Genomic DNA, 27,292 nt, shown 5'->3' with positions numbered 1-27,292 from the left:
GGCATTACGTTATCTTTCCTATTGTCACCAAAACCATTCCTGGTATAGCACACTGCTTGGAAAATGACTGGTAATAATCGAGCAAACAAGATCTCTTCCCTCCCACACAGAACCAGTCTATAAGCATCACTGTTGTTATTTTGCTTATAAACCGTATTCCTTTCCCCATCTGTCTTGCAGTTTCTTGGTAGGTTGTAAACTCTTTGATATGGGGACTGAAGCTATGTGGGAATTCACAAAGTCTTAATCAGCTCTGAGGTGTTCCAACCATGCAAATAAATGAATACTGAATCGAGGGATGAGAGAGAGGAAGGAACATCCATGTGATTTAACATTTTGTTTCTCCAGTTGACAACTGTACATATTGCTACATCCCTACAAAGGAAACTACGTGAAATACATTTGTCAACTTGGGTTACAGAGAATTTTCTGGATCTATACTCCAGTAAGTTATCTATGGTACAAGCAAGTACTGAGGTATGCATTTAAAAATAAGATCTATAATTCCGAAGAGGCATCTTCACAATGGCACCTGGATACCTAATTACATAACATACAACACTGCCAGAGATGTTCCAATACAACCACTTGTATCCACGACTCTGAAGATACAAAATTAGAAGCTCCTATAGAGCTTGGCTATACATTTTTGTCATCTGAGAAAAATCCATCACATTTGTTGAAATAATAATACTAGTAAAACCAAAAAAGCAATACTTCTGGATATCTGTAGTAACTCTTGATAATGTGCAAAGACAGCTAGGAGACCTTTCTCAACTCTGACTTCCTCCCACAACTTCAGCATCATAGTAGTTGTAGTGTGTATGTGCGTCATGCCATCTTTGTAGATCACAGATAGTCCGCATTTTCTGCCCCCAGAAGTGTCTTTAGTCAGCTTGCAAGTCCTTCCAAGGAAACAAAACAGCCCCCTATCCAAATTCCTGGGTCACGATCAGCACTCACCTGTGCATGTTTCCATTGGTGGTGAAGGACTGTCCACATACTGAACATTTATAAGGCCTTTCACCTGAGTGCACCAGCATGTGGCGATCAAGGGAGCTCGCTGAGCTCAGAGACTTTCCACAGATGCTGCAGGAATGGTCTGTCCCTCCAGTGTCAGTGTTATGCTAGAGAAAGCAATGATTTTTTTTCATTGAATGCCCCATCTGAAGTGCCAGTAAAATATTAGCAAGAACTATAAACATCTTAAAAGCAGCTTTAAAGAGCCACTCTGCACAATACCTTATATTAAGGTGTGCCCTGTATATACCTCTCCTCCCCAGCCCTCCCCCCTACACTCCACCCCCACCCTTCATTTTTAACTCCTAAATGCACCAGCACAAGAAGCTGTTTCATACAGCCTGCAATGCCTGCCACATAGCCGAAGGGGACAGAAAGGGATCCAGCAACAACCCATCAGACAAAGGGTACCTTGAGATACTTTAAGCTGCGCAGTGGTTTGAGTTTGGGTGAGTGGTAAGGGGGAAAACAGAAAGAGGATGTCATTACGAACCTCATGGCACAAGAGAGACACTGAAAAACAAATGCTCTTTAATTTCAAACTGTGTAGTAAGAAAACAGAAGTAAACTGCTTCTGAGTGCACATGCAGACTTCTACAGCCATAAGAATGCATTACAGGGCCAAAATATGGCCATTAGCTACTGTGCTATATGCAGCACTCTTTCTTACTTGCATTCAGAGACTTGAAGATTTCTTCACATACAAAAAAAAACCAACCCAGGAGAGTAAGAAAAAAAAGTAAGTAACAGTTACAGTACAGGAGGGAAAACTGAAATATTAAGTATCTAGTGGACTCACAGTGGTGAGCCACAACCTTAGCATCCCAAGCAGAACCTTCTGACATAGAAAAGGCCAAACCTCCTTATAAAGTATGCATATATTTCAAGAGGAGCAAGAAGAGGCCTGTAGCTGATAAAAAAGTGCATCTTCCATTAAAAAAAAAGTGTATTTTTAATTCTGTCTCTCAAAATTGCTATGCACTGTGGAGGAACGAAAGGCTCTTCTACACAGAGAGGATTTAAACATTGTGTCTTCCTGCTTCTTAATTTGCATGACCAGTAAAGGGATTTGTATTCAAACAGGATAAGAAAACAGGACTTATGCCTCATGATGGAAGTGGTTTTCCAGATCCTTAAGCTATACAGAACAGGACATACATCCTTGTTTGAGCCACGGTCGGGGGGAGTGTTGGGGAAGGAAGGGAGGAAAATTACCCACCTCAGGGTTGGGTTTGTGAGTTGGTTTTTTTAAAAGAAAATACAAGGGGAAGGCTAAAATACAAGCAAAACAATTGAATAAAGTTATAATGAAGCATTTCTGGTTTGCACATGGAATTGTTTTTCATGATTGCAACACGCACACAGGCAAACCAGACACTCTTAATAAAAGTAAGAAATCAAGAGCTGGTACTCTGCGTACCTGACGAATGTGCATAGTTAGCTGGTGCTGTGTAGTGCAAATCTTTTCACACAGAGGACAGGTATAGGAAGACTTCTCTTCTTTTGTTTCCTGTGAACAAAACAAAACAAAAAATATCAGAAGGAATATCGATATAAAAGAACTCGAAAGCTGTTACTGCTGGGGATGGAAAAAATATAATCCATCCTAAGTACAAAAGGCAACTCCTAACAGAACAACTTGCACATATACATTTATCATCCCGATAGATCTCTCAGGGAAGTTTCAGAAACTTCTGAATTTATAAATAGGGGCCATTTCAACTACCACAGAAATACAGCAGCTGTTTTAACAGCACACAGATACTGAGCAGTAGCAGTTTAGGACAGGAAGTGAAGGCAATTATTGCGACCAGCTCAAACTGCCAGGAGGAATTTAGGTGAGCAGAAAGTAATTACTGGAACACTGCCAGAATATGTGGGCAAATGCCACTGATCTTCCCAAAAGATCTTTAATAAGCACAAGTCATCGGGACTTCAGGTTTTCCACCCCATCTCGATGGCAGGGCACTTAGCCCAGTGCTCTTTTCTAGGGGCTGTATGTTCCGCTCCATGGCTGACTCAGAAGGAAGAGCAGCGTTTACTGAATCACCAGCACCATTTCCCTTAGCATCCTGTGTTTCTCCTGGAAGCATCCCATCCAGGCACACCAGCCAGGCCCAACCCTTCTGAAGCTTGCAAGATCTGATGAGATCATAGCAAGAAAGAGGTGACAATACAAGAGTGTACGTGACTCAAAAAGAACACATTATGAACCCGGTTATTCTCCACCCAGGTGAGAATCAGGAGTAACCGTGGTCAAACCACAAGTACAAACAATGAAGTCGACCGGAGAGCTCAGCCTGATTTAAGTATGCCCTTGAGACACTGAGCAAAGCCACCACTCTTTCAGCCAAGGATGAAATGGCACTCTTGCAGGAACCAAAGGCGTTTGCCTGAATTGTCTGCAAGGATGGCTACTGCATGACATAAAGAGTATTTTCACCACCTCACTAAGAAGCCCAAGCGCGGCTTCTGCACCAACACCTTTATATATTAAAAGGAAGAGAGTCTGGCACTGAAAATTAAACCTCATTTCTCTGCAGAATGATGCAAATCTTCACCAGCTGGATAGATTCACTGCCTGTTACCTAAGCTTCTGGTGACAGGAGAGTACAAAAACCATCTCTGCACGACTGATGGGAAAGTATAATATTTATGCCAAAAGGACATGTTCTACTGAACTTCTTTGCTGGCTATTTTAAGTATCATTAGTAAAACCATGAAAAAAAGCAAAAAAGAAAACCCACCCTCTAGTAGCTCTTTATCTGGGACAGAGTTGATGGGTATGAGTGTATCTGTGCACTTCCTCTCTCCACACAACTCTTTTCCCCCAGTGCCATCCCAAAAGTCATCATCTCAGAAGCAACCATTTCCAGATTGTCAGACACAAGCATTTGTGGAGAACACTGAGAAGGACTAACCCAACCTCAGTGACAAATTCTCTGGCATGTTAGGAGGGACACAGTGTTAGAGAAAGGGTTTTTTAAGTCTCAATAAAGCAGTATCCCCTCCTACATGATTTGGAGAACCATTCTAGAGAGTCCCCTATTAAAATCTAACACTGTGTTTTCAAAAATAGGGCCATGGTCATTTTATATTAACTTCACTGACCTGTGGACATAGATGAAGAGCTATCTTCCCATTTTGCCTGAAGCAAACAAAACTTGTGACTTCACTTCTAAAAGGATAAGGACTGCAAGGATTAGGCTTTCCCAGTCCTTCCTACTGTTTCTCTTGTACATCTTTTTCTAACTGTATTTCAGAGCTTTCCATCCTAAATGTAATCACTGTAGGTCACGCACGCGGGCCTAATGTATTACTATTAGCAAAACACTAGAAAGCAAGCAAGAAAGGCTGCCATTGTGAAGTCTGAACACCCCCATAAAATTAAAATCCATTATCCCAGTGCCCCCCCCTTTAAATACAAACATATGATTTACACGTGTTCATTCCATCCTACTTATACAACTTTAATTTTACTATATGCAACCTGTCTGTGGAGTAATGTTCAGCTCCAATTATACTGCAACCCTGTTAAAGTTGGCTCAGGACAGAGAACAAGCACACTGTGCCGTGAGGAAAATCCCTGCAGCTGTGCTGACAATTTAGATGGTGTTTAATCCCCAGGGTATTTCTGTAAAATTATCAACCTACTACTTTTTTTTGCGCATCCCCTCCTTTAAACGAGCGCTGTAGTTCTACATGATGCACTTGATTGTTTCAAAGCCTGCTTTCCAGACTGCCTGCTCTTCGAATCAGCAAATTAACAGAAGATGGAGTAATTACTGGTTCACCTTGAAGCAAAGATCAGAAACACACTATAGCTCAGCCAGAGCTGATTAGTACTGAATCTGGGGTTTATTATTAACTAAAACCCAAACTTTCTCCAGTGGTCACACAGGGTACATGCCACATACCGTAACACAGCTCAAGCAAATCCAGGGTAGCTACAACAGGAATGCTGTTGACTGACCCAATCCAGACCAAAAAACATTAGCATCCCTACTGTAAAAGCACCCCCACTCACAAATTTAAAACATAGCACTCAGCTACCCACCGGAGCCAGGTTGGTAAAAACACACTTCCTGAACTGAAAGATAAAATTAGCAGCTAATTTGCTAGCTACCCTCCCTTTAGTAAGTCAACCTGGCACGACTGCTCTGCATTCAACTGATAGCAAATGCTTTTGGAGTTGTGCATTAAGTCTATTTGTTTTTCTCCAGCTCAAAGAAACACTTTTGTCACACTTTTTATTTTCTTCAAGATCAAAGCAAACGAGAAGTTAAAATGGATGCAGGTTGATGTGAGAACATGTTTATTAGACTATGGGTAGACTAGAGTCAATGCTATAAAGGGAACCATAGACTTTGTGACAAAGGTTCAGGGCAAAATCTTTCGCTGCCAACTCATGGGAAACAGCAGTCAGTCCCAGAAAACTAGCTGTTATTATCCTTGAAATTATAATAAGGGGCACATTCTGACCAGAATCTGAGACCTGTGCGCTGCTACACACTGAAACAATTCAGTGCTTTCATTCTGCTACGCTGAAAGTGGAAATTTGCTGCATTAGAGGTTACTAACTGGATTGATACCCACTTAATATTTCACATCTCACTTCTATTTTCTCAGTAATGTAGCCATTTGCCCCTCTGGTGATAACGATCTTTCAGCCTACAAACAAATAGGCTATTTACTATGTTTTCAATATATTTGTTTATTTTTATGCTGTAAGAATCCCTCTTAATCCTGTCACATTTACTCTCGAGCTTCCTTTGATTCAATGCCCATCGAAATATCAGGTGGAATAAAGGTCACTAATGCTAATAAACTTCCCTGAAGCCAAACCACATGGTGTACCAGCGGACAGCTGTGTAATAGCACTGCCACTGAGACCAGTATGAACTCCAGTGCCTCACATGATGAAATCAAGGAACCAGGGCAGCCACTCAGTGGGAACACTGCAAATAAACCTTAAAGCCAGGTGCTAGACAATACAATCCTACAAACACAGTTGCCTGTACACTGCCCAGACTCTTAATTTAAGAATGTTCACTTACAGTTAATGGCTTTTAACTCCTTTCAAGCAAAAAAATCTAAGACAAGTCATAAGTCTGTCAACTGGGCAGCCACTCGGCAAGCTATTAATAAACTACTATAGGAACATCACATGAGTCATGCCTCTCAACCTTTCTGGTCCCTGTTACATCTTGATTCATTTACAAATTCTCCATGCTTTACTGCAAGCTCTACAGTCAAATGGACACAGGGATTTGGGGTATTTCTTGACATTTTGCAGCACTTCCACTGGTAGGGCTTTGCCCAGCAGGAGAAAACATGGATATAAATAATCACAGCTTTAACTGATATGACTCTCTCCTTTCACTTGTTTAGACTAATATTCCTATCAACTGGTGCCATCAACTGGTAAACGGAAAAAAAACCTTATAAAAGCTACATGTACTTGTTCTGCAAGATTTGTACAAAGCATTCTGCAATAGCTCTTCATAGTTTTATTAACAATGAAGTAAGGGCATCTTACATTACACACATGTGAACTGAGCGTCCTGAAGGATGTTTTGCTCTAGGACCATCTTTAACCTTAAACCACTTGGATCTTCCTTGGGGACAGCCGCACACCTCATGAGGGGTTCCACGCGTCGACCGAGCCAAGCCCCCTGCCACACCGCTCTGCTCCCCTCTGAGCTATTTCTTTTCTCCTAGTTTCATGAAATGAACTGGTGCCCCAACACATTAGGCAAATGCAAGAGCCTGGAGAAAGGATGCAGAAAGGAAGAAGCAGCAATTCTTGGCTGGCTTTGTCACTGCTAGTGGCATCTACTAGACCAGCTCACCATTGCATGACATTGCTTGTGTTGAAATGTTTTACATGTGAATCCAAGCAAGCGGACCCCTCGATTCTCAGTTTTCTAAAGTTATGTTCTGGAGAGCCACCAGAAAACATACACAGAGAAGCAATGGCAGAAGCAAGAAATACCCACTGAGGGAAAAAAGGCAAAACAAAGACACATAATTATGTCTTATCACTTCCCATGCAGCTGCTTGTCTCCCCTTTGCCCTTCCTGCATTTGGGTTTACATACCTGGTTCCTCCTGCCAATCCGATTTGGTGCAGGAGACTTTGAGGGGGATTTGACATTTTGAGAGTTCCCGCCATTTTCAGCAATCTTCCCCACGTTCATCACTGCTGACATCATGGCGTCAATGGAGGACAAGTCTGCTCCGTCTGAACTGTTTGGTGAACTTGGTGATACCTTGTAGCTGTTTAAGCTTTCCAGCTGCTTCTCTGGAATTAAAAACAAAAACACACATAGGAGTTGCTAGGCCATCTGAAAAAAAAAAAACAAAACCCCACAGTATTTTCAGCTGCCTGTAACTCGCATCACACTCCGCTGGACCATCATGGAGCACAAGCAGTAGCCCATACTAACTGGAGTTCTTGTAATAGGAAAACTTTCTCATATTGGAATGCATAGGACAAGGCATACATTTCTTTTCACAGGACATTCACGTTACCTTCATTTTTAACCTTAATTCAGTATGGGGTTTATAAAGTGATTTACCTTAAATTCTCTTGCTGTAAAATGGTATTATTCACGGTACCTTGTGATCACCATGAACTAGTAGAGCAGTACTGATGAATGCACGCTCTGGCAAGCAGAATCATTCAAGCAAGCACGTGTTTTGAGCAGAATTGCACAATTAAGGCATTAGCAACACAGTGTAGGGTACTGGGTTCTCTTTCCAGCACAGCTTAAGCAAGCTCTGTATATGGAATAAGCTAAATTAGCAAAAATCCAACCAAAATAAAACCCCAAATACCTCTTTACTGCCACAGCTGGCATCTATGTAGATTTTTTTCTTTTTGGTCTACCAAGCTGTATTAGCCCATGGGACATATGTGTTACATCCACAACTAATACCACAGCTAAAGCGGTTCAGATTCAGACTTCTCCATCACATTCTGTATGTAGCAGGGATGCTCCCGTCTCAGATACCGAATTCAAAACACACCTAAAATCTCATCTCTTGTTTCTCAACATACCACGTCAAACACACAGGTAAGGCCTTCCACTTTCCTCTTTAGGAGTCTGAAAAGGAAAATGCTTTCAAACTAAACACTTCTTTCCCCCAAATGAAGTCTCCCAAACAAACAGGAACACCCTGCAAGTCTATTGCTCTGTCACTTCTAGTAGAGAGCACAGACTCTTAATGTGTGTTGTGAGAAAGTCACTGTAAGACAAGAGTATGCGAGGGTGAAAAAGGAGGAACACATTTGTCTGTGAACATTTGATCTCTGCATAATACTGTCTTTGGAAGATAAGTTTGAGCATTATAAACAGGTGTTTTTTTGAGGCTAAGTAATGTGGTGCCAAGTTACTGGGAGCCAAGAAAATCTTAGTTTGGAAGCCTGCGGTGATAGTTGAGTATTTATATGCCCATGCTTCTGCTCAACCTATTTTATACTTTTCAAACAGATAAAGGTTAGGGATGGGGAAAGAAATGTATGCACCAGTACTTCTGCTCAGTGTATCTCATACTTTTCACACACATAAGGGGTATGGAAGGGTAAGAAATGTTTCTGCAAGTCTTAATCAATGCCCTAATTTACAGACTCACATAGAGCTAGTCAAACCAGTTACCTTCATTTTTATCCCCTGATTGACTGTGGCTCTCTTCTTGGTTGCTGGTGTCCTCACTTAGTGTAGTATGTATAGTAGCGTCTGGCTCTTCAGCCTCTTCTTCAGCAGCACCCTCTAGCACTATGTGAGGGAGAAGGGAAAAAGAGAAAGGAATTAAGTTTTTCTGGAAGCCATTTTAGCAAAATAAGACTACAGCCCTTTAGTTTGAGGGCTCCCCTGACTGGTGTGTAGGTCTGGTGACAGAAGCACCTAAACAGCACCAGTGCAGCCAAGGGAGCTTGGGTTCCCAGCTGGGCTGCAAGATGCTGCTGCCTCTGCCAGTGTCGAAACCTGGGCAAGCAAAGAAAGGGAACCATTACCAGCTTGGTCCCCAGTATTCAGCCAGCAAAAAAAGAAGGGAGAGAACAAGCTAGCACATCACTGACTGTCATGACATTTGATTAAGAAGTTGGAAGAATATTCTGCAGCTAGAGAATTTAAGTAATTAACTTTCATACACACATTCCTCCCCTCTTCTCTTCTTGGAGGATTAACATTTACTCCAATACATGAATTCATGGTGACCTTTTTCTTCCTTCCAGCAGTGGTGAACTGACTACTGAGGTTTCTGGGACCATTTGGCACATTCCTTACACCCACTGCCCAAGGTTTCCAGATGAGTTGAAGACATAAGCAACCATCGTATGTGCTGACAGAATTTCTCCACACCCCTTTCTGAAACCACAAACTTATCATGCTATCGTTGGGGTTTCAGGAAGGATGCCTGTTCTGGCTGGAGAATGACAGGGCAGTTAAACATAATTTTTAGAGGTCATGGCGAATGATCAATGCATGAGAAAGCGAGGAGTTCTCTGCCCGAGGCAATAGCCCCTGGAAAAGGTTATTGCTAATATGGAAAACTACTGATACATTTTTACTGGAGAAATACACCTTTACAACCTCACAAGCAAAATAGTTATTTCATTATGGAAACAAACACACTGTGGACATTTCATCATCTCAGATTTGCAAAGTGCATCCAGCAAAGTTCATACAGGTTTTCCTTTTTTCAGAAAGCAGACCATCAGCTTCAAACTGCGGTTAACTCAACTGGGTTTCTTCCTTTTAAAAATCCCTGTTCTCAAGGATGACATGCAAATCAGTCATGTAACACATCTCCAAGTGCTGTTTGAACAGCATTTGCAAACAATACATGACTACGTTATCCCAGCTACTGACATTTTAGAGGGCACAAGAAAAGGCAGACAAAGAGAAAGGACCCAGCTTGTGTCAAGCAGTTCCTCATTTCACACAATGCCAGGCAAAGCAGCAGATTCAAGCTTCCTGCGTTTAACTGCCGACCCTCTTAGGAACGACACACAGATGACTTGACGCAGTGAGCCAGCGCAGTCTAGAGACAAAACCTAGGATACGACTAAGCCCAGTGTCCCAGGCTCTGGGTAACATCAAGTTCTTAACAAACACTGTTTTCAATTTGCATCTTCAAAAACAGACAAAAAAGACTATTTTTATGCTATCCTGAACAACTCAAGGTAACTCTTCCCTAGTCATTTTTATACTTTTCTGCTAAAAAAAACCACTAGTGGTCCCTGAGACACAGGGATTTCTTGACCCAAGGTCAGGCCAAGCACCCATCCTTCTGTATTTCTCCAGTAATTATGGAACCTTGTATCTGTTTGTCTTTATTTTGCTTGTTCTTAACTGTTATAAATTTGCTCTTTTTTTGTTTTCAAAAAAGGCCCATCTCATTCAAGAGCAACACAGTAGTTTCCTTCCCCGCCCCCCCATCTTTTTTTAACCACTTACGTGGCAGCTGACTTAATTTTGAAGAGAATAAGCACAACAGTTATTTTGGAGACTAGCCTAAATCTTCTAAGTTGCTTGCTGTATCTGCTTAGTACCACCAAAAATAAGGACCAGTTTAAATTTTTTGGAGGGATTTCTGATAAAACAATGCAAATAAGTGCTTTAGTCCTTAAAAAAACCCAACCAAAATAACTCTTCCTTCCGAACTAGACCTATTCATTCCTCTTTCAGTCAATACCTAGGACATTAATGTCACCACTGATTCATCCTGGAAAAAAATCAATCTATTGTGTAACTGCGAAGACTTCTGTGTTGGCCAAGGTAACTTTAAGATAGCTGAGGAGCTTCCCAGAGAACTAGTGTCGGAATTCCTAGTGCTGCTTTTAGCAACAGTGAAAATGGGAAATGTTCATCACAAAGAGAAGAGGCAGTCATACATGCACACATTAAGAAACACCTGCCTGCTTGCTCTCTGTTCTTCTTTCATGGTTTCATAGAAAACTATGTATTGTGCTATTACACCCTTTCATAATTTCTATGAACCAACAGTTATTTTATTTCTGAATCTAAATATCTTCCTGCTAACGCAAGCAAAGATATATAGTCACAGATCTCGTTTTTCAAACCGTTTTCTGTACCGTACATTTTCATATTATGGAAGCAGTTGAAAGATTGCAACTTAATTTCTGCAAAAATAGGTATTATTGTTGCATGCTTCTATTTACCTATGTGTTTTCCACTCTCTTGCATGAAGCAAAAATGCACCACTGAAACAAAGACAACAGCATGAGCAGCACACACCGATTTCAGAAGCATAACTTTCTATTTGCAATAGGATATAGAAACAATAAGAATACTGGGCCAAATCACTCCTTCCTGTGGGAAAACCCGTGGCAGAGCACATTTAGGCAGGAACATACTGAGAGATTTCTCTTGCAGCTTTTTTTTTTCACCCTTTTTTTTTTTCTTTAAATAAATGCATTGCCGAGGATGGGGAAGTGTTTTTTTTTTTTTTCCACAGCACCTATGAAACTCCTGGAATCAGACAGGCAGCAACCAGCATGGATGGATGCCCTATGCCATGCTGCCTTCAGAAATGCAAGCTGCCTCCGCTCACACCAAATGCCCCTGCTAGGAGGTCTTGCTGATGGAGCCTTCTTCCTCCCTCTCCCCAAAAGAAAACAAAGACCTCCAGGAAAGAGGAAAAACAGGAAATAAGCTGGCAAACAGTGCAGCCTCAGGTTGCATTCAACATTGGACCAAAGCCTCTAGGAAACAGGGAAGTGGTCACAAGCATTCAAGTCATCTTCTACTTTGAAGAAACCCCCCCAATGTCACAGTCATCTTCTGTGAAAAGGAGGAAAAGCAGAGAGCAAGCAACAGAGTGAAAGCGCTGACACATGGCTGGGGGGGGTTGGCAAACAAAACAACGCAGCAGCCCTCTTTACACAGCCACACCAAGAGACCTGGCTCTCCTACAGGAATGTATCCCCTCCACTTGATGATGTGGCTGAAACCATAAAACTGGGGAAACTTTGACCCCACAGAGAAACCTGAGGGGCCTTTAGCTCCTGCTTCTGACAGAGACCCACCCCTGATGTCCCACACAACCAGCTAATGGGAGAGTCACCGAGAAAGCAAAGCGCTTAAAAAAAAAAAAAAGAGAAAAAAAGCCTTGTTGCTTCCCATTCAGTCTGTACAGGAAGACACTTGCTAGACCTATTTCCTCCTTTGGGATACAGTGTGACTCCACTGTATGTTAAAGCTGAGCCCATCAACGGTTACTTCCCTCCTTCACTTATGTGTATTTATTTGTATTTAATTTTCTTCTTTTAAGACCACTCTCAACAGTTACAGCTGCTTCTCCTTCTGGTGAACAGCATCACGGATGAAGCAAAAAGGAGAACACGGGCCACAGGGGAAGGAAGAAGAAAGGAGAAGAAATGATGAGTCTTCAGAGTCACAGTCACTTGACTTGCCGTTGAGAGGCGGCTACAGAAGCGCAGAGCAGCACGTCCTGGCCCCTGGGAGCTTGTACAAGTCTCTGCACAGGAGCTCTCCCTTTGGAATAGATAGGAAGAAACACACAATACAGGCAAGGAGGGGGAAAACCTGGTGTGTAGCACAAAGCTGCTCATTGTTCTGCCTTCCGAAAAAAATCCACATTAACGTTAAAGTAGAAGCTGTGCACTAATTGGGCCAGGGAAAGATTAACACTCTCAGCCAAATACTTTTATTAGTTTCATTACACATGCTGTAGTACGTAGTACAGAACACGGGGGGGGAGGAGAAACAGGGGAAACAAATGACAGTTGTAGGAATGCGCACCCCCACACACATGCATTTCAAACCACTTTTTCCCATGAGGCCCGAACAGGAATCCTGAGCCTTCTTCATCATTTCCATCTTAGCAATGCTATTAGCTTACTCAAGGCTTTCCCACTGTTTTTTTTTTTAAGTGGTAGAAAAAAACCCAAGGATCATTTAAATAAAGGCCAGACCTTCTAGTATACAAATTTAGATGAGAACGTAACTTCAAAGAGGGATATTGCATTTGAATAAACAAAAGTTTGCCGTTTACCCTTGAGATTATAATACCTAAGAATTGCTAAACTGCGCTCCAAAGAGTTTCTGATGCACTGGTCTTCTACTAAGCTTCTACACAGAGGAGCAGATTTTACTCCCAGAGCACATGGTGACACTCTCAAGCACAAATGGTCACTCCCACCCCAAGAGATGCGCACAATCACCCGCGCTACATTTTGAACGTGATTTTGCATCAAAGCTGGCAGAAAGGAAAGAGGGTGAAAAGGCGTTGTGTGGGAAGAAAAAAGGGTTAACACTATTCAAAGCACTGCCTCAAGGCAAAGGAAAACCAAACGAAAAAAGTTTTCCCAACTGACCTTTTTAATACCAACTCTGCCCTTGCTACTGAAGTGTTGGTGCTGACTCGGCACCACAGCGGTAGAGATTTATACTGGCAGCGTCACCTCGCTGTCACCACTGCTGGAGCACCAGTACAGAGCAGCCTATGGGGAAAGGAAGACAAGCATAAAAAGAAAGACAGTGGCATGGGAGTATCTGGTGGTCGTTCTTTCGGTAAAAACCAAGAATGTTACCCCAAAGGTTTTGAACTTGCAACTACTGTTTTCTTCTAGGGAAAAACATAACCAAACCAAACCCTAAAAGACAACAACCAAAAGGAGCAACAAAGGTACTCTCTGAGCACTGAAAGACAGACTGCTCATCTTGCTATGAACTCTCTGAGCTATCAGCAATACAATTCTTTTACCTATGTTAGCGCATGTGTAATACTTTGCTGCCTGAAATAACCCTACAAATCCACAACATCCACATGCCTATTCTTACCTAACGCATACACAGGCAGATACACCCAGACACAGAATAAACAAGTGAAGCACACGCTCATGGACATGCCTGAAAACTGAGCTAGGACCACCTTCTGTTCTGGGGGATGGGCATGAGAAGAAGCGCCAAACAAGAACAAGACGTCCCCCGTATTTCCAGATTATTTTGTATACCATTGCTACAACACCTAACAGGCTAAATTTTAAATATTCAAACATATTTACTCCTCCTGTTTTATTACCTTGTGTGCATGATAGGATATGCATGCACACTTAGTTTTTATGTATGTTTTGAAAGTCACCTTCTTACGGACTTATGGACCACTAATGGTCCTCAGGACTTTGGCTCAGACGAACAAAAGCATCGCTCCATAAAGCATACCTGAATCTGAACTTAGTTAATGCCTTAAGCAAACGACAACTCTGAATCACCATGATACTCTGGTGTTACATTGATGTAATACACTGACAACAAGGAAGCTACACTAACGTAACAGTGAGATGCTGCACCGGTGAAGCAGGGGTTTCCTGGATGAAATTCACCTATATGGTCCAGCTGGTTTACAGCAATGCATGGAGACACCAGGCAGCCTTAATATAAAATGCATTCGTACCTGTCTTCTTGGCTCTGCGCTTGATTTGCTAACTTGAACAGGGCACCCACGTTTGCTCCTCTCACAAGCACTGTGTGCTGTGGGAACAGCCCTCGCACAGGAGCCTGTGGTCTTGCTAGGCTAGAAAGGAGAACCAAGGCACATGCTGCTCCAGCACCGAGACTGAAAGCAAAACCCAACGGCCCCCTGGCTCCTGAGAGGAAAGCCCAGGTCTCTGCCAGCATGCTCGGTAGGCACCTCAGAGGGTTTGAGCCGAGCCTGCACTGAGCTCCCAACCAGCACTGCCATTCTCAGGGATGGCAGTGCCACACAAAATGCACGGCACCGCAAGAGCTGCAATAACCTGCGGCCACATTTAGGCTCAACAGACCTGATGAATTTTGAGATTTTCTAACGCCTTAGCCCTCCTCCCCCGCCCTGACCAAAGAAGTATCTACGAACTGTTCCTCATCCTCACTGTTCATATCAGCTTGTGGGTGAGCACCTGGCCCTCCAGGAAGCCTTTGTCACCAAATTGCAGTCAGCTTTGAGAGCTTGTTCAAGCAAAAAGGATATTGAGATTTGAAGACAGCCTAGCAAACCTGGGGCTGCGAGCACCACTTTTAGACACATGCGAAAAAATACAGTCAGGACAACAGCAGAGTAAAATAGGCAGCTGTAAGCAGACATCCCCCCCATTCCTTCCCGCACAGACAACTTGAAACTCCCCTCCATCCTCATCCTTGCCTGCCCGCGCAGCCGTCAGGAGGTGCGTGGGGAGGCTCAGCTCCCTCCAGTCACAGGGAACCACAATGCTGGGGGAACACAGGACAAGACAGGACTTGGGCCTTATCCAGCACATCCCCTCCCCTGCGCCCTCCCCGCTGGCTGAGGAGGGACACAAAAGCAATACTGTCTGTCCTTATAAGCTCTGCTTTGCATGTGTTCGGGGAGTGGGGACAGCTGTGCGGACGGCTCGCAGAGTTCCAGGAAGTCGATGTGTTTCTTGGCTTTGACTCCAGTTTATTTGCCTTAGATGAAGTGGCGACCCGAGAAAGTCCCTTCGCATCCCCCCCCAGGGCTGGCACCAGCCGCAGTGTGGCGGCGCTCCTTGGGACACGGCCCGGGGTCTCTCCCCGCGCTGATCAGCCTTCCCTGGTCTGGCCACCACGGCTCTCTCTCGGGCCAGGACTGGCTCACCTCCCTCCAGGCGAGGGGACAGCCTTGGGATGCGGTGAGGGAGAGGGTGGGAGCCCGGAGTAGAGCCAGGGACCGGAGGGAGCGGGCCCGGAAGGCTCTTCCCTCAGCAGGCGGGACTGAGGTGTCTCATGAAGGCGGGAACGGGTCAGGCGAGCGGCATCATGCTGCCTGTCAAAACCGCCGCTGCCCACACTGCCCCGAAGGAGCCAAGGACAAGGCAAGAGAGTAGAGAGGCAGGGGGAAGCCGAAGCGAGGACCAGCGGGCACCCCCATCGTGCGTCTCCCTGCCCCACAGGCCGAGGAAGGGGAGGTGCGCCTGCCCAAGGGGAGCCCCGGCTACCCCAGGGAAGCACTGCCCTGGGACACAAAACCTCATCTGCTCCTGCTGCCGCCGTCTCAGACAAGTGAGAGGGGATAAGGGATGCAAAATGAGGAAACAATCCAAAACGTAGCTCTGTGGCTTTGGGGTTTTTTAATTTATTTTTGCTTTTAAACACAGCTAACTTAAAACCATGAAGGGGGGAAGCTATAGGTTGATGTCCCATCACCTACATGGCTAAGCAAGCACTGTGCTGAGGGAATGGGATACTTGCCCAAGAGCCCGAGGGGTGAGCTAGACGGATTGCATTTGGAAGAGCCAGATGGAAAGCATTTCTGAGTAACAGAGAAGAAAAGCGACCTCCCCTCCAAGCAGTCCTAATTACAATGCTCTGCAGCTCTGACTGAAGAGAGGCTGCAGGGACGTGGGGCAGGCAAAGCGAGATGCTGGGCTTGGCTGAGTAGCCGTGACGGAGATGCTGACATCCTCAACAATATATGGCCAGTCTAAACCACGGGATATCTTGTCCTTTTAAGGTGGGCCAAGAGCAAGCATCTGTGCAGCAGCAGCACAGCCCCAGCCTGCCATCAATAGCCCCTGGTGTCGCTGAAAAAACAAGGGCTCCTGTGCCATACCAACTGGCTTTGCAGATGCCCAGGCACCCGCCCTGAGAGGAGACAATCGGTCTGGTTGTTCCTCTGCACAGCATTGCAGAAACAAGAAGGAACAGTAATAACGAGAGGAAGAAAAGCCACGAAACCATGCGGCCGGGCTGCTGGCTGGCAATTGGTGCCTGCAGCTGTCGGGGAGGGAAGGAGGGGAGGAGGGAGGGCCCGTCCCTGTCCCCATCCCTCGCCCTGATGGCCAGCAGCTCAGCCAAGGGCAGCTTCGGACCTGGGACTCGAGGTAAAGGTTCAAAGCAAATCTCTGGAGGGAGAAACGAGAAAACGTTTCGCCCCCTCACACTTGCTCTGTACACGTAGCCAGAGCTGTGTGCATGCAGCAGGACAGGTTCGGCAGGGATTAGAGAGGGGCAGGATGAATCACACTGAGGAAGATACAGAATATCTCCTGTGCTAGTGCCCTGCTTCTTTCACAGCACCCCGGTTGCAACCCTCTTCCTCCAGGGCAGATTTAAAGAGGGCTTCACAGAGGGCCTGAATGCACGGGCCATTTTACAAAAACTGTTCTGGAAATAGGGTAAGCTAAAACAGGAAAAGACTCTTTCCTTTCAGAGTAACTATGTCCCACATGGCATTTCACCACTGTAACTGCATCCACGTGCTAGTAAATTTCCTTGTGCAGGCAAGCCCAAGCGGGAGAGCATCGGTTTGCTTACCACAGAGCCCCCAACACATCCTTTATAGCCCGACCACACTGTCTTTGCGGGAGATGCTAGCGTGCTCTCAGCTTGCAGCATCGTACCAGGTAGCACACCAAAACACTTTACACCTCACAAGATAACACAGTAAAATGATGCACGACATGAGAAAAGAAAGAGTAGAAATTACTGGGATTAAAACTCATTTCCTGGTGGTAGCATTGTCACCCATCATGATTTTATCACAAGCCCTGTAAAAATCTGATGGTGTTACATTACTGCACAAAAATCTCTAGTTTTTTTTTTTTAAAGCCAAAGTTCTAGTCTTCCGGGTTGTGGAGAAAGGACAGAAACACTATGTGCTCAGCAAAATACAAAAAGCAAATTAAAGTGAACAGATTAATTTTAAAGCCTCAAGCTTTTAAGGATAACCATGATCTCAGATGCTCACTCAACCTGTAATTTCATAACACACAGGGATAGCAACACAGACCATCCCCTCATTACACAGCACGTTTTGTAGCCTGGAACATTTACCTTCCAAAACTAAAATAGCTTTTTTCTTTTTTAAAGAGGGAAAAGAATCACAACATCTCAGCACGTTTCTGACGTTTTATTTAAAAACCAACACAGCTGCACTCTAATGCTCCCTAAAGATGAGAACCTCCACCAAATTACCAAACTCATTTTAAGCAGAGAGAGATTCAACATGCAAATATTTTGCACAGAGAATGATTCAAGAGTTTGCAGCTCTTCTCGCTGCTCCTTTCCAGGGAGCATGACTTGCTGACAGGATTAACTACTGCCAGGCTCACGAAGCTGGGAGACAGCTGCCACATGGCAGCCATTTATTACAAAGCTCCACTCCTCTAAAGTTAGGAAAGAGACAGACTATTTCATCTGTGTTATCAGCAGGGTTCCTCTGCTCCGCAGGCTTTAGTGACTAGGCTTTCTCTAAACAAACACCTCCTTTTCTCCCCCACCTTGTTAACATCATTATCTTCCTGTCTTCTGTTTCTGGTCAGCACAGGAACTATTCCCCCTATCCCACTCTCCAAACATCAACAACAACAAAATCTATAATCAAGACAATTTAAAATGTTCAGAAACACATATACCCCCCAAAATAGATTTTTTAATTACAGAGTTTTAGCTTGAAATTTTAAGAGGGGAAACCACATGCCCCAGGGAGGAAAGAGAGATGTGCTGGAGCAAAGGCATTCAGAAGTGTGCTGTACAACCCTCACTCTCCCATTCACCCTAGGAGGCACCTGTCATGGCAGCCTCAATCTGTAGCATCCAAAGTGGCTACACAACTTTTTCATGAGCAAGATAACTTGTAGCGCTCCTTCCTAGCTGGTATCTCCACAGCAGGCAGACCCTGAGCAGATCCACTAGCCAAAGCCACCCCGCTGCCCCACGCTGTATGAGGCACAAACACGTCTCAAAGCAACCATCTCATACAATCTCCTAAGGACGGGAATAGATACACACCATCTACATCATCTCCATGTGATGTTAAACATAGATGACCATCAGCTGCCATTCTCCTGTTGTTCTAAACCAGAGATAAGAGATACAAGCTAGCTGTTTAATTTTACCTGGGGTTATTCTAGATATATATTTGCCATACATGCCAGAGTACCACAAATCACTCGAACTGAGGTTTAGTGCTTCCTCCAGGTGAAGGGAGAACCCAGCCTTGAGAAAAACATCTCTCTCCCATCACTGATGAACAAGTTGCCACAGTCTTGTGAGCACACCCACTGCCTTATAGCAGCTGGGCAGGTAGCCGTCAGGGTTGTTTGCAGAGCTCTAAATACTGAAATACAACATTTCTTTCATGTTTTAGTTAGGTAAATTAATTACAGCAGTAGATGGTGCTGGCAAGCCTCTCCAAGTTGAGATCCTCACAGGAAAGCCACTAGGAAAATTTTTAAAGGCAGTGCTACTTGCCAATGGTACTCTTCAGCACGAGTTTTCTTTCTATTTTGAAGTACATACAGTGAAACTAACCTGTGGGAGGTGCTTCCTGCACACTGACAAAATGAAACAGCATCTGTTAATTTTCATAGACTGCAACACACGTGCAAAAAAGGGCACAGGGATCCAGTTCAACAATTTCTTACGGAATTCAAAAGTCCCTCAGCTTCATCAGATGAGTACAAGAAGACTCCTCAGAAAGGACGTATCTCTCTCTGACTTGAAAAAGATGTATTTTCAAAACAAGAACTGCATACACACACATACACAAATCCCCCCTTCATCCACAACCACATCCAGCTGCTGACCTTCCAAGTTCCTTGCAGTATATAGCTTTTGCTCTGGGACTTTAAAAGCCTAGCAGGCATTTCTAAAGGATTTTACAAAGTACACAGGCCCGGCCTTGTAAAAGCTCATGAGGAATCCATGGAGGTCATCGTGGAGCTTAAGACAGTCTGCAAACAGCATAATCCACGTGCTGGTGAGGTAAGGAATGACCAAAGTCAGATGGATAGGCCTGAAGACTTCTGCAGCGACTGGCTCCTCCAACAATGTTGTAAACCCTGGAGGAAATGCCTGCTGATCTTCAAAGCCCTTCAGTAGGAACGGCCTTAAGTTTCCTGAACATGAGCATTCTGGTTGCAAGGCCACAATCCTCTTATGCACACAGAGAAAAATATAAAAACAAAGCAAACAAAAAACCATAAAATCCACTAAGGTTAATAACCACAAATAACCAGCGAGACTGACCCTCTACTCTGCAACGAGCTGTCGGATCCATCCAGCAAAGTTTTGATGCTCCTCGGCACAACAGCCACACGGATCAAGCAGCAGCTTACAATCTCTGCAGCTTTCCTTTTTGTATTCCAGGCACTCCTCCACACGTGCAGACTCCTGGAACGCAATACTCAGTTGTTCGGACTAGGAGGGGATGCTACAGCCTGCAGCTGTACAAGGTGTCCACCGTAACGATATCAAGACCACTGCAGTGCGCTGCACTGCTGGCAGAATTTTAGGTACAGCCTTCAGTCGCCTGACGTGCTGCACAGGCGACCATGAGTAAAGGGGAGTCTGGACACCTGCACAGTGCAAAGAATTGCAGGAAGTTTATTTCAGGAACGCTGGGGAAAAAAAAAACAACAGACAAAATTGTGAACAGGTTTCTTCAGTAAGTGAAGTTTCAAGTTGCTATCTCTCCAGCCAAAAACGTCTGCTGTTAGTTCAAAACCACCCTCCTCTTCCAAAAAACCAATTCCACCGCTAGTGCTTCACACGTTGCCATCAAACAGATGATACAGACAATTCTTCCCACAATTCACGTATGAAAAGGGAAACTCATTTCCTTCTGCTGACTCCCATTGACATATAATATACCAAAACACTAGCCTGAAACAAACTGGTATGAATTATGGATAGGTTCAATCCAAATCTGGGTAAAGTAGTAGTTGCAAGTATTCACCATAGAGAAAAACAAACGACAACAACAAAAAACATCGACCAAGTGGCCTGTACACCCACTCCAAATTCTGCAGCAGGACGGCAAGAGTTTGCCAGTGGAACCTTGACTAAACACTTTCATATTTGCACACATAGTGAAGCAACATTGAAGTATCATAATCGGATCTATGATACTGAAATTCATACTTCTTTTCAGGAGCGATGTTCCTACGTGAACATTTTCTCAGCCATATATACATACACAGCCACAGAGCCACTTTCTGTTAATTCTAAAAATGAAATCTCCTTGCTTCACAGTTTTAAGCCAGTACATACTATGGCAATATATATATATTTACATTAATCTTGCTGAGGTCACTTAGAATCTACTCTACAACCAGAGGTGAACGAGACCTAAAGTGTTTTAAAAGAGCCACCAAAAAAAAAAATAATCTGATATTGTTCTTTGATTAGGTTACAACTCTTTAAGGGAACAAACTGTATTTCTACACAATTGACAGATTCCATCCTCTAACCTTCATATAAAAATGATGTTCATTCAGAGCAAAAGTAAAGGACACAGAAAACCTCAACACCAGAACTCAGATACTAAATAGCAGGAGCTATTTTCCACTTCCAGCTCAGACATTATCGTTTTGTAGTAAGTTTTATATGCCTTATGGAGCTCAATTGTTCAATATAAAGAGATACAAGACAAAAACACCAATTGGGTAGCCATCTGACCTCTAGAGCAGACAAGCGTGTATTTGAATGAGTTAAAACAAGAAACTAAAAGGAGAAAGCAAGCAAAACCACCAGCTAAATATATTATTTTTCACTGTAAGGTGAAAAACTTTTCTTAATCTACCCACTCATTTCACACATAGTAATGCGTAACTATCATTTTACCAAAAATTAGAAGAGAGTCATCACCAGATTTGTTTCACTCCTTCCTTCATCTAAACTTCAAAAGGGGTTTCTGAAGCTAGAAGATTTCGCCATCCCTACTTACTGATAGCTGAAGACAGAAACTGGCCCATTCCTCACCTGGTAGGGCCTGGCATGCCACAGGGGCTGCGGAGGTAGGCACTTCCATAAACAGAAGAGGCAGCAGCAACACATTCAGCGTACGTCACACTTGAAACATTATTCAATAAGGATTTGACAGAAAATATATGAAAGTTGACAAGTTCAAAGGTTCCTCAGCAAATACACTCCTTTAAAACTTCCTAAAATCTCTAAACATGGATAATTTCTGAAGTAACGAGATCTTTAAAATAGCAGTAAGCAAGCTCCCGGAAGGGTGGGATAATTGGGAGGGTTATCACACCTCTGGGGGAAGTCACAGGCTCTATCTTGGCAGTGTTTCATCCCTTCATATACCCAGGGGACTGATTAGTTCATGATAAGCAATTAGGCACCCTAGGGAGGACAGTTAACCGTCTTACCAAAACAAAAAGGCTGCACAAATGTAAGTCTCACTAGATTAAAGAAACACTATCTGAAGAACAGCGAATTTGTGTTTGTTCCCTTCTACTGGAACTAGCAAATATTACATTTTGCCTACATATGGCACACACAGATCTCAGAAATCCCAAATTTGAGCACGTACTTGCTGCTAAATTGGTAACAAATGCTCTGAAGCATTTTCTTTCCCAAGACACCAGTGCTGTGATGCAGGAAAAAAGGAGGAGGGATGGAGGGGAGGAATACAGTAAATGATTAGATGACTTGAAATAGCAATCTCATTCATTTTAAATTCTCTTCCTCATTGTTAAAATAGTCCCCAACCAAGGATCAGCTGCAGAAAGCGGGACCTGGAAAGGCTATATACAGCTGAAGGCTGGTTGCATTTCAGAATGAAACCCCCAGCCAGCAGTAGCCCCCCCATTACCTGCCCTGCTCTTACAAAAGTTCTGGGAAGCTCCTGCCCCCCGTGAGGCTCACGGAGAGGCATCTATGTGTACCACAGTTCTACCCATGTTAAGCATTTATCTCTGGTGAAGCAGATGGACGAATTCACCTTTCGCCTGCCAACTGATGTAAAAGCTCCAACACACACCAGAACTGCCGATGACGCTGTTTCTGACTTACATCAGGCCCAATGTATTTCAAAGTACTTCGATGGCTTAAAATATGAAGGAATGCTTTTCAATAAGACGACCCCCTGTTCTTTTCTGTCCTTTTATCTTTTCTTAACAGTTTGCCATCCAGTGATAGGAGGGAACCCCAGCTGCATAGCCTGAGCTTTTATCTTCTGCTGACCATGCAACAACACAAAGCTCAGTGCTGGATTTCCTGCTGCTTGCCTAAAGGGGCTGTTCAGCTTGTTTAAATATTACTTGCCTTGGGAGCCTTGGAGTTGTGCCCAAGCGCTGTACTGTATCTTCCCAGCATCCATTTCAGCATGTACTTTAAAGGTCTTTAGGTTCCATGTACTATGCTCTTTCTTGCTACGGGAGGAGCCTGATGCCTCTAGAAAAAAAAGGAAAACCCACTCGACTCCTCCCTCTCTCCCCATTCCCCCCATTAATCCCCATGCCTCATTCTGTTACACAGCTAACAGAAGTCCCTCTTCATCCCAAAAGCACGCAAACATATTTAGTCCAGTAAACCGAACCAATTAAAACCAAGGGAAAAGACATTCTGCTATGAAAGTCTATAGCTGGGAAGAAATCAGATGCTGTCTATCATGTACAGTAAGCTATCAATGCTCAGGGAGCAAACAACTGAGAAAGTACAGTAGCAGAAGTGGGCTTTTAAGCCGCGCTGGGGTACAGCAGCCTCTCGCCATGCTAAATTTGGGCAGTCTCCACAGTGGATTTTAGAAGAAAAGAATCTTCAAGCATGACCTTCTCTGAATTTGCAAACTTAACATCAGGGCACTTTCTTTCCTCGTTCAGAGAAGTGATGAAAATAAAATGCGGCTTTTACAAAAACAGAAAGGACAATTCCAGCCTTTATGAATTCCTTCAGAAGCCCTCCTTTTCACAATTTCTGTGCCACCGAGAGAGGCTGCGTTCTGGCTACAAGGTCAGCAGGGAGATAACCTTGGCCAATAAAAACGATCTGCATCAGCCCAAAGGCAGCGCCAGGCGGCCACCCATTAAGCAGCCCAGCAGGCCTCACTGTTGACCTGTTTGCAGCCGATAACAGCTGATACAGATGGAGAAGTAGGAGATAAAAAATCCAGATTCAAAACCTATTTGTGAAAGTTGTGGACATAGCAGTTCGAATATGGAAAACCTTAGCAAATACTAAAGTTTGCAAGAACCGTCCTGTAAAAAGATGTTTCTCATATTCCACAGCAGCTGAGATGCAGAAATACACATACCCCCCACAAGCTGATGGAGAAGTGCAGTTGTGAGGAAACTCAAGGCTAGAAGTGAAAACCTGTTTTTAATCCATTCTGCTTTGCCTCAGCCTGCGGTGTACAGACTGATTTAACCTCGTGTAAGCCACGGCTGGCATTCAGAAGGACAGAGTGCCAGTCTTCACTTCAACCCCACAGCTCCAGCCAAACGTTTTCCCTCCGGTCTCGTGCCAGTCCTAGCGTTTGAACAACCACACAGTGATCCAGGATCACGGAATTGACCTGGTTTGGGATCTGCATTTGTTTGGGGCTTTTTTGTTTGTTTGTTTTTCACTTAAAAACACACACACATATAGTTTCATCAACAGCCTTCACACAGGGGAGCTGAGACATCGTCAAATTACACCCTCTATTTGAGTGAGGGATGAGAGACCTGAGCAAGAATGTTGTCGGTAACTCTACTCCCGCCGTGCTGCAGTACCAGGGAAAGATGAAAAGATGTAGTGGAACAAACTCACAGCCACCTCCATCTCCTGACTCCCTTCCTCTGCTCCCCCTCGCTCCCTTCTCTCCAGCTCAGAGCTTGCTTGCAACCCCTCTGCCATAAAGAACACTCCTATCATTTAAAAGTTCAGAAAACCCAGTGAAAATAAGTTCCAAATAAAATAAACTACCACAATTAAAATGTCTGCACCGCACCTCTCCCATGGCATCCTTGGAAGAGGGGAGCAAGAGTAGTCCCAGGCAATGAGTTAGCAATTTTTTGCTTACCTATCCAATTTTTCCTAGATGAAGGACTAGGTGTACCTTTTGCACAGTGCTAGGCACAAAACAAGTCCAAAATATCCCACTCTCTCCACATCTCCCTCAGTCTTTACATGGCTGAATCAAGCATCATTTTCAACTTTTTTGTTTGCTAACATTTGTAAATTTCCCCATGCAGAAAGACAAGATCGACCCCCTCCAATACAACTCGTACTTCATTAAGTCACATCAGTAACAATGCTGAAACAGTCTGCCACCATGTGCCACCACATGTACCAACGGCAGCTCCAAAGTCCCCGCTAAGTTGGGCAAGCAGCTCACCTGGAGTCCTCAGGTACTTTAGAAACAATATTTACAAACCTTGGGCCCTTGGACTTAACATACAGCACAGTGGGAACGGCACATGTGTTCCCGCACGGGCAGCTGACCCCCTCCAGAGAGCAGTATTTATTGTAAAATGCATCACCTTAAGGGGACGGGATGGGACAGAGGCGGAGAAAAGAAACTAAAGCTGCAGAGAGAAAGGACCTGTTGCCTGGCTGCATGTCCTCAGGCGCTGCTATCTCACGTTGCTTGCACCATCTGATCGCTCGAAGCTAAACATGGAATGTAGGTAGCAAGTCATAACTCTGCACAGGGCTGGAGACATGACCCATCAGCTGTTTCTGCATTATAATTATTGCACTGGGGCACAGCAGGACCAAAAGTTTGCCTGGGCAGATTTCTGTGACGCTTTGGCTTGTTAAAAATGACAAGAAAGGCTGCACATTGCTTTTAAATTCACAATTACGGTCACTTTTCTGCAGGCCTGGCATTCCCTGTTTAAAATCCTCCATCCGCAAGAAAAGCAGAAGGCCCAGAACTATTTCGCTTTACTCAAAACAGCATTAAGAAACCAGATTTTGGAGGGCTGCGATCTCTCTCCCCCCCCCCCCCCCCAAGACAGAAAGGAGTTTCACAGAGACGCAGCGAAGCAGCACTCCTGAAACGCCATTCTCTTCATTTCTAAGCTGGTCTTGGTCATTTCCCCTTCAGGCCACTTCTGCTCCCAGGCTTTCTCTCACTCTCTTTTTATTTTTAAAGTTTCTGCTACTAATAAAAAAAAAATATGAAAACCTTATTGCAATACCATCATTTCCTCGTATTATCATATTCTCTAGTGAACTGATTAATTCTCAGAGTGATCCTGACCCTCAGCTCCCACTGGGCCTCAAGTGATGCAAACGATTTCTTTCAGCTCTTCCTCCATTTTATTTTTGTCCTAACATGCACCGAGTACAAGTAGAGGACTAAATTTTGCAACTCTGGACTTAAAATGCAAATATCTTCACTGGTATAGCTGGAAAAGAACACTTCACTTTAAGGCAATTTGATTGCTTCTGTAACATGCTCAGAATTAAGCAAAACTCAAAGAATACAAGTCAGTAAGGAAATTATTTAAGCCAATATATATTCAACATGTCTTAATGTCCAGGCTTTGCCCTATAAGTAAAGCTTAAGTTATTAACAGCAGTTTGTCGGGCAGGGACGTGAATTTTAGCGCAACAGGTCAATGGAGAAAAAACAACAAAAACTGTAGAAGGACAGAATAAAATCATGCAGCAGTATGCAGCCAAACCATTTCTGTTCCATGAAATGTAGCAGGCAGCGTAAATTTGGATAGTGCAGCCCCTTTCCAAATGACTGCCTTTAGGAGACCATGAGCATTCGCAGGCCAGAGGGATGCTTTCAGGAGGTCGCTCAGAGGTACCTCAGGCTTCCTGCTTGACACCACGTGGACTCGCCCTGCCCTCCCACCCATCCCTCAACCAAACAAAATAAAAATTTTAGCACTTTTAGCATATTTCCAGACAAAGATGCGCTCAAAGCAAAATCGTTCTGAGGGCTGAACACAAAAGGGAAATCCCCCAAACTTCAAAGATGTCATTTTTTTGCAAGAGCAGAGACGTACAGGGATGCCAGGTGGTTCACAGGAAGGCGGGTGGAAGGGAAGAAGACATCAGTAAGCTACGAACAAGCTTGTAGGTCAGAAAAGCATGCTCGAGGCTAGGAGACCAAAACTTCTGTTGGCACAAGAAGAGCACCCATCTCTAAGAAACCACTTCCTTTCTTGTTCTCCCCATCCCCTCCCTGATAGCCTTCTCCCTATTGTAATTCAGAACAGCCAGGCAACTGATCTCTAACCATCCATCAGAAGAATTGGCTAATACAATGTCACCCGGCCCACCACATGAACAAAAACCACCAACGAATCCAGCTAGTGGTTAACTGCAAATTTTTGCTTTACTGATGGTATTACACTGCCGAGGGTTCCTCGGCCCTCTTGGAAACCCCCTGTGCTCAAACTCAGATTTACAAATACACGTACAGATATTCTACACATCTGCTTCCACCTGGTGGATTACCAGAGACGGAGACTGGAGCGTTTTGAAAACAAATGTGTAAACCCACCTCTAAAATTAGCTGCATGGTAATTCTGTGGGCAAGAGCAGAGGGGAAAAGTGGTT

The 27,292-nt window shown here is 44.0% G+C and overlaps 1 protein-coding gene across 1 annotated transcript in view; it reads right to left on the bottom strand.

Moving 5' to 3' along the window:
• Nucleotides 1-27,292, bottom strand: part of RREB1 (ras responsive element binding protein 1) — a 126,317-nt gene that overhangs the window by 60,258 nt on the left and 38,767 nt on the right. The window contains 4 exon segments of the mRNA XM_075744968.1: nucleotides 964-1,127; nucleotides 2,441-2,530; nucleotides 7,121-7,323; nucleotides 8,681-8,800. Of these exon segments, the coding sequence (XP_075601083.1) occupies nucleotides 964-1,127; nucleotides 2,441-2,530; nucleotides 7,121-7,323; nucleotides 8,681-8,800 (577 nt within the window).

The sequence above is a fragment of the Balearica regulorum genome, chromosome 2 (genome assembly GCF_011004875.1).
Source record: "Balearica regulorum gibbericeps isolate bBalReg1 chromosome 2, bBalReg1.pri, whole genome shotgun sequence".
Lineage (NCBI taxonomy): Eukaryota > Metazoa > Chordata > Aves > Gruiformes > Gruidae > Balearica > Balearica regulorum.
Note: the sequence above shows the minus strand (reverse complement) of the source record. Positions and strands in the feature narration are given on the sequence as shown.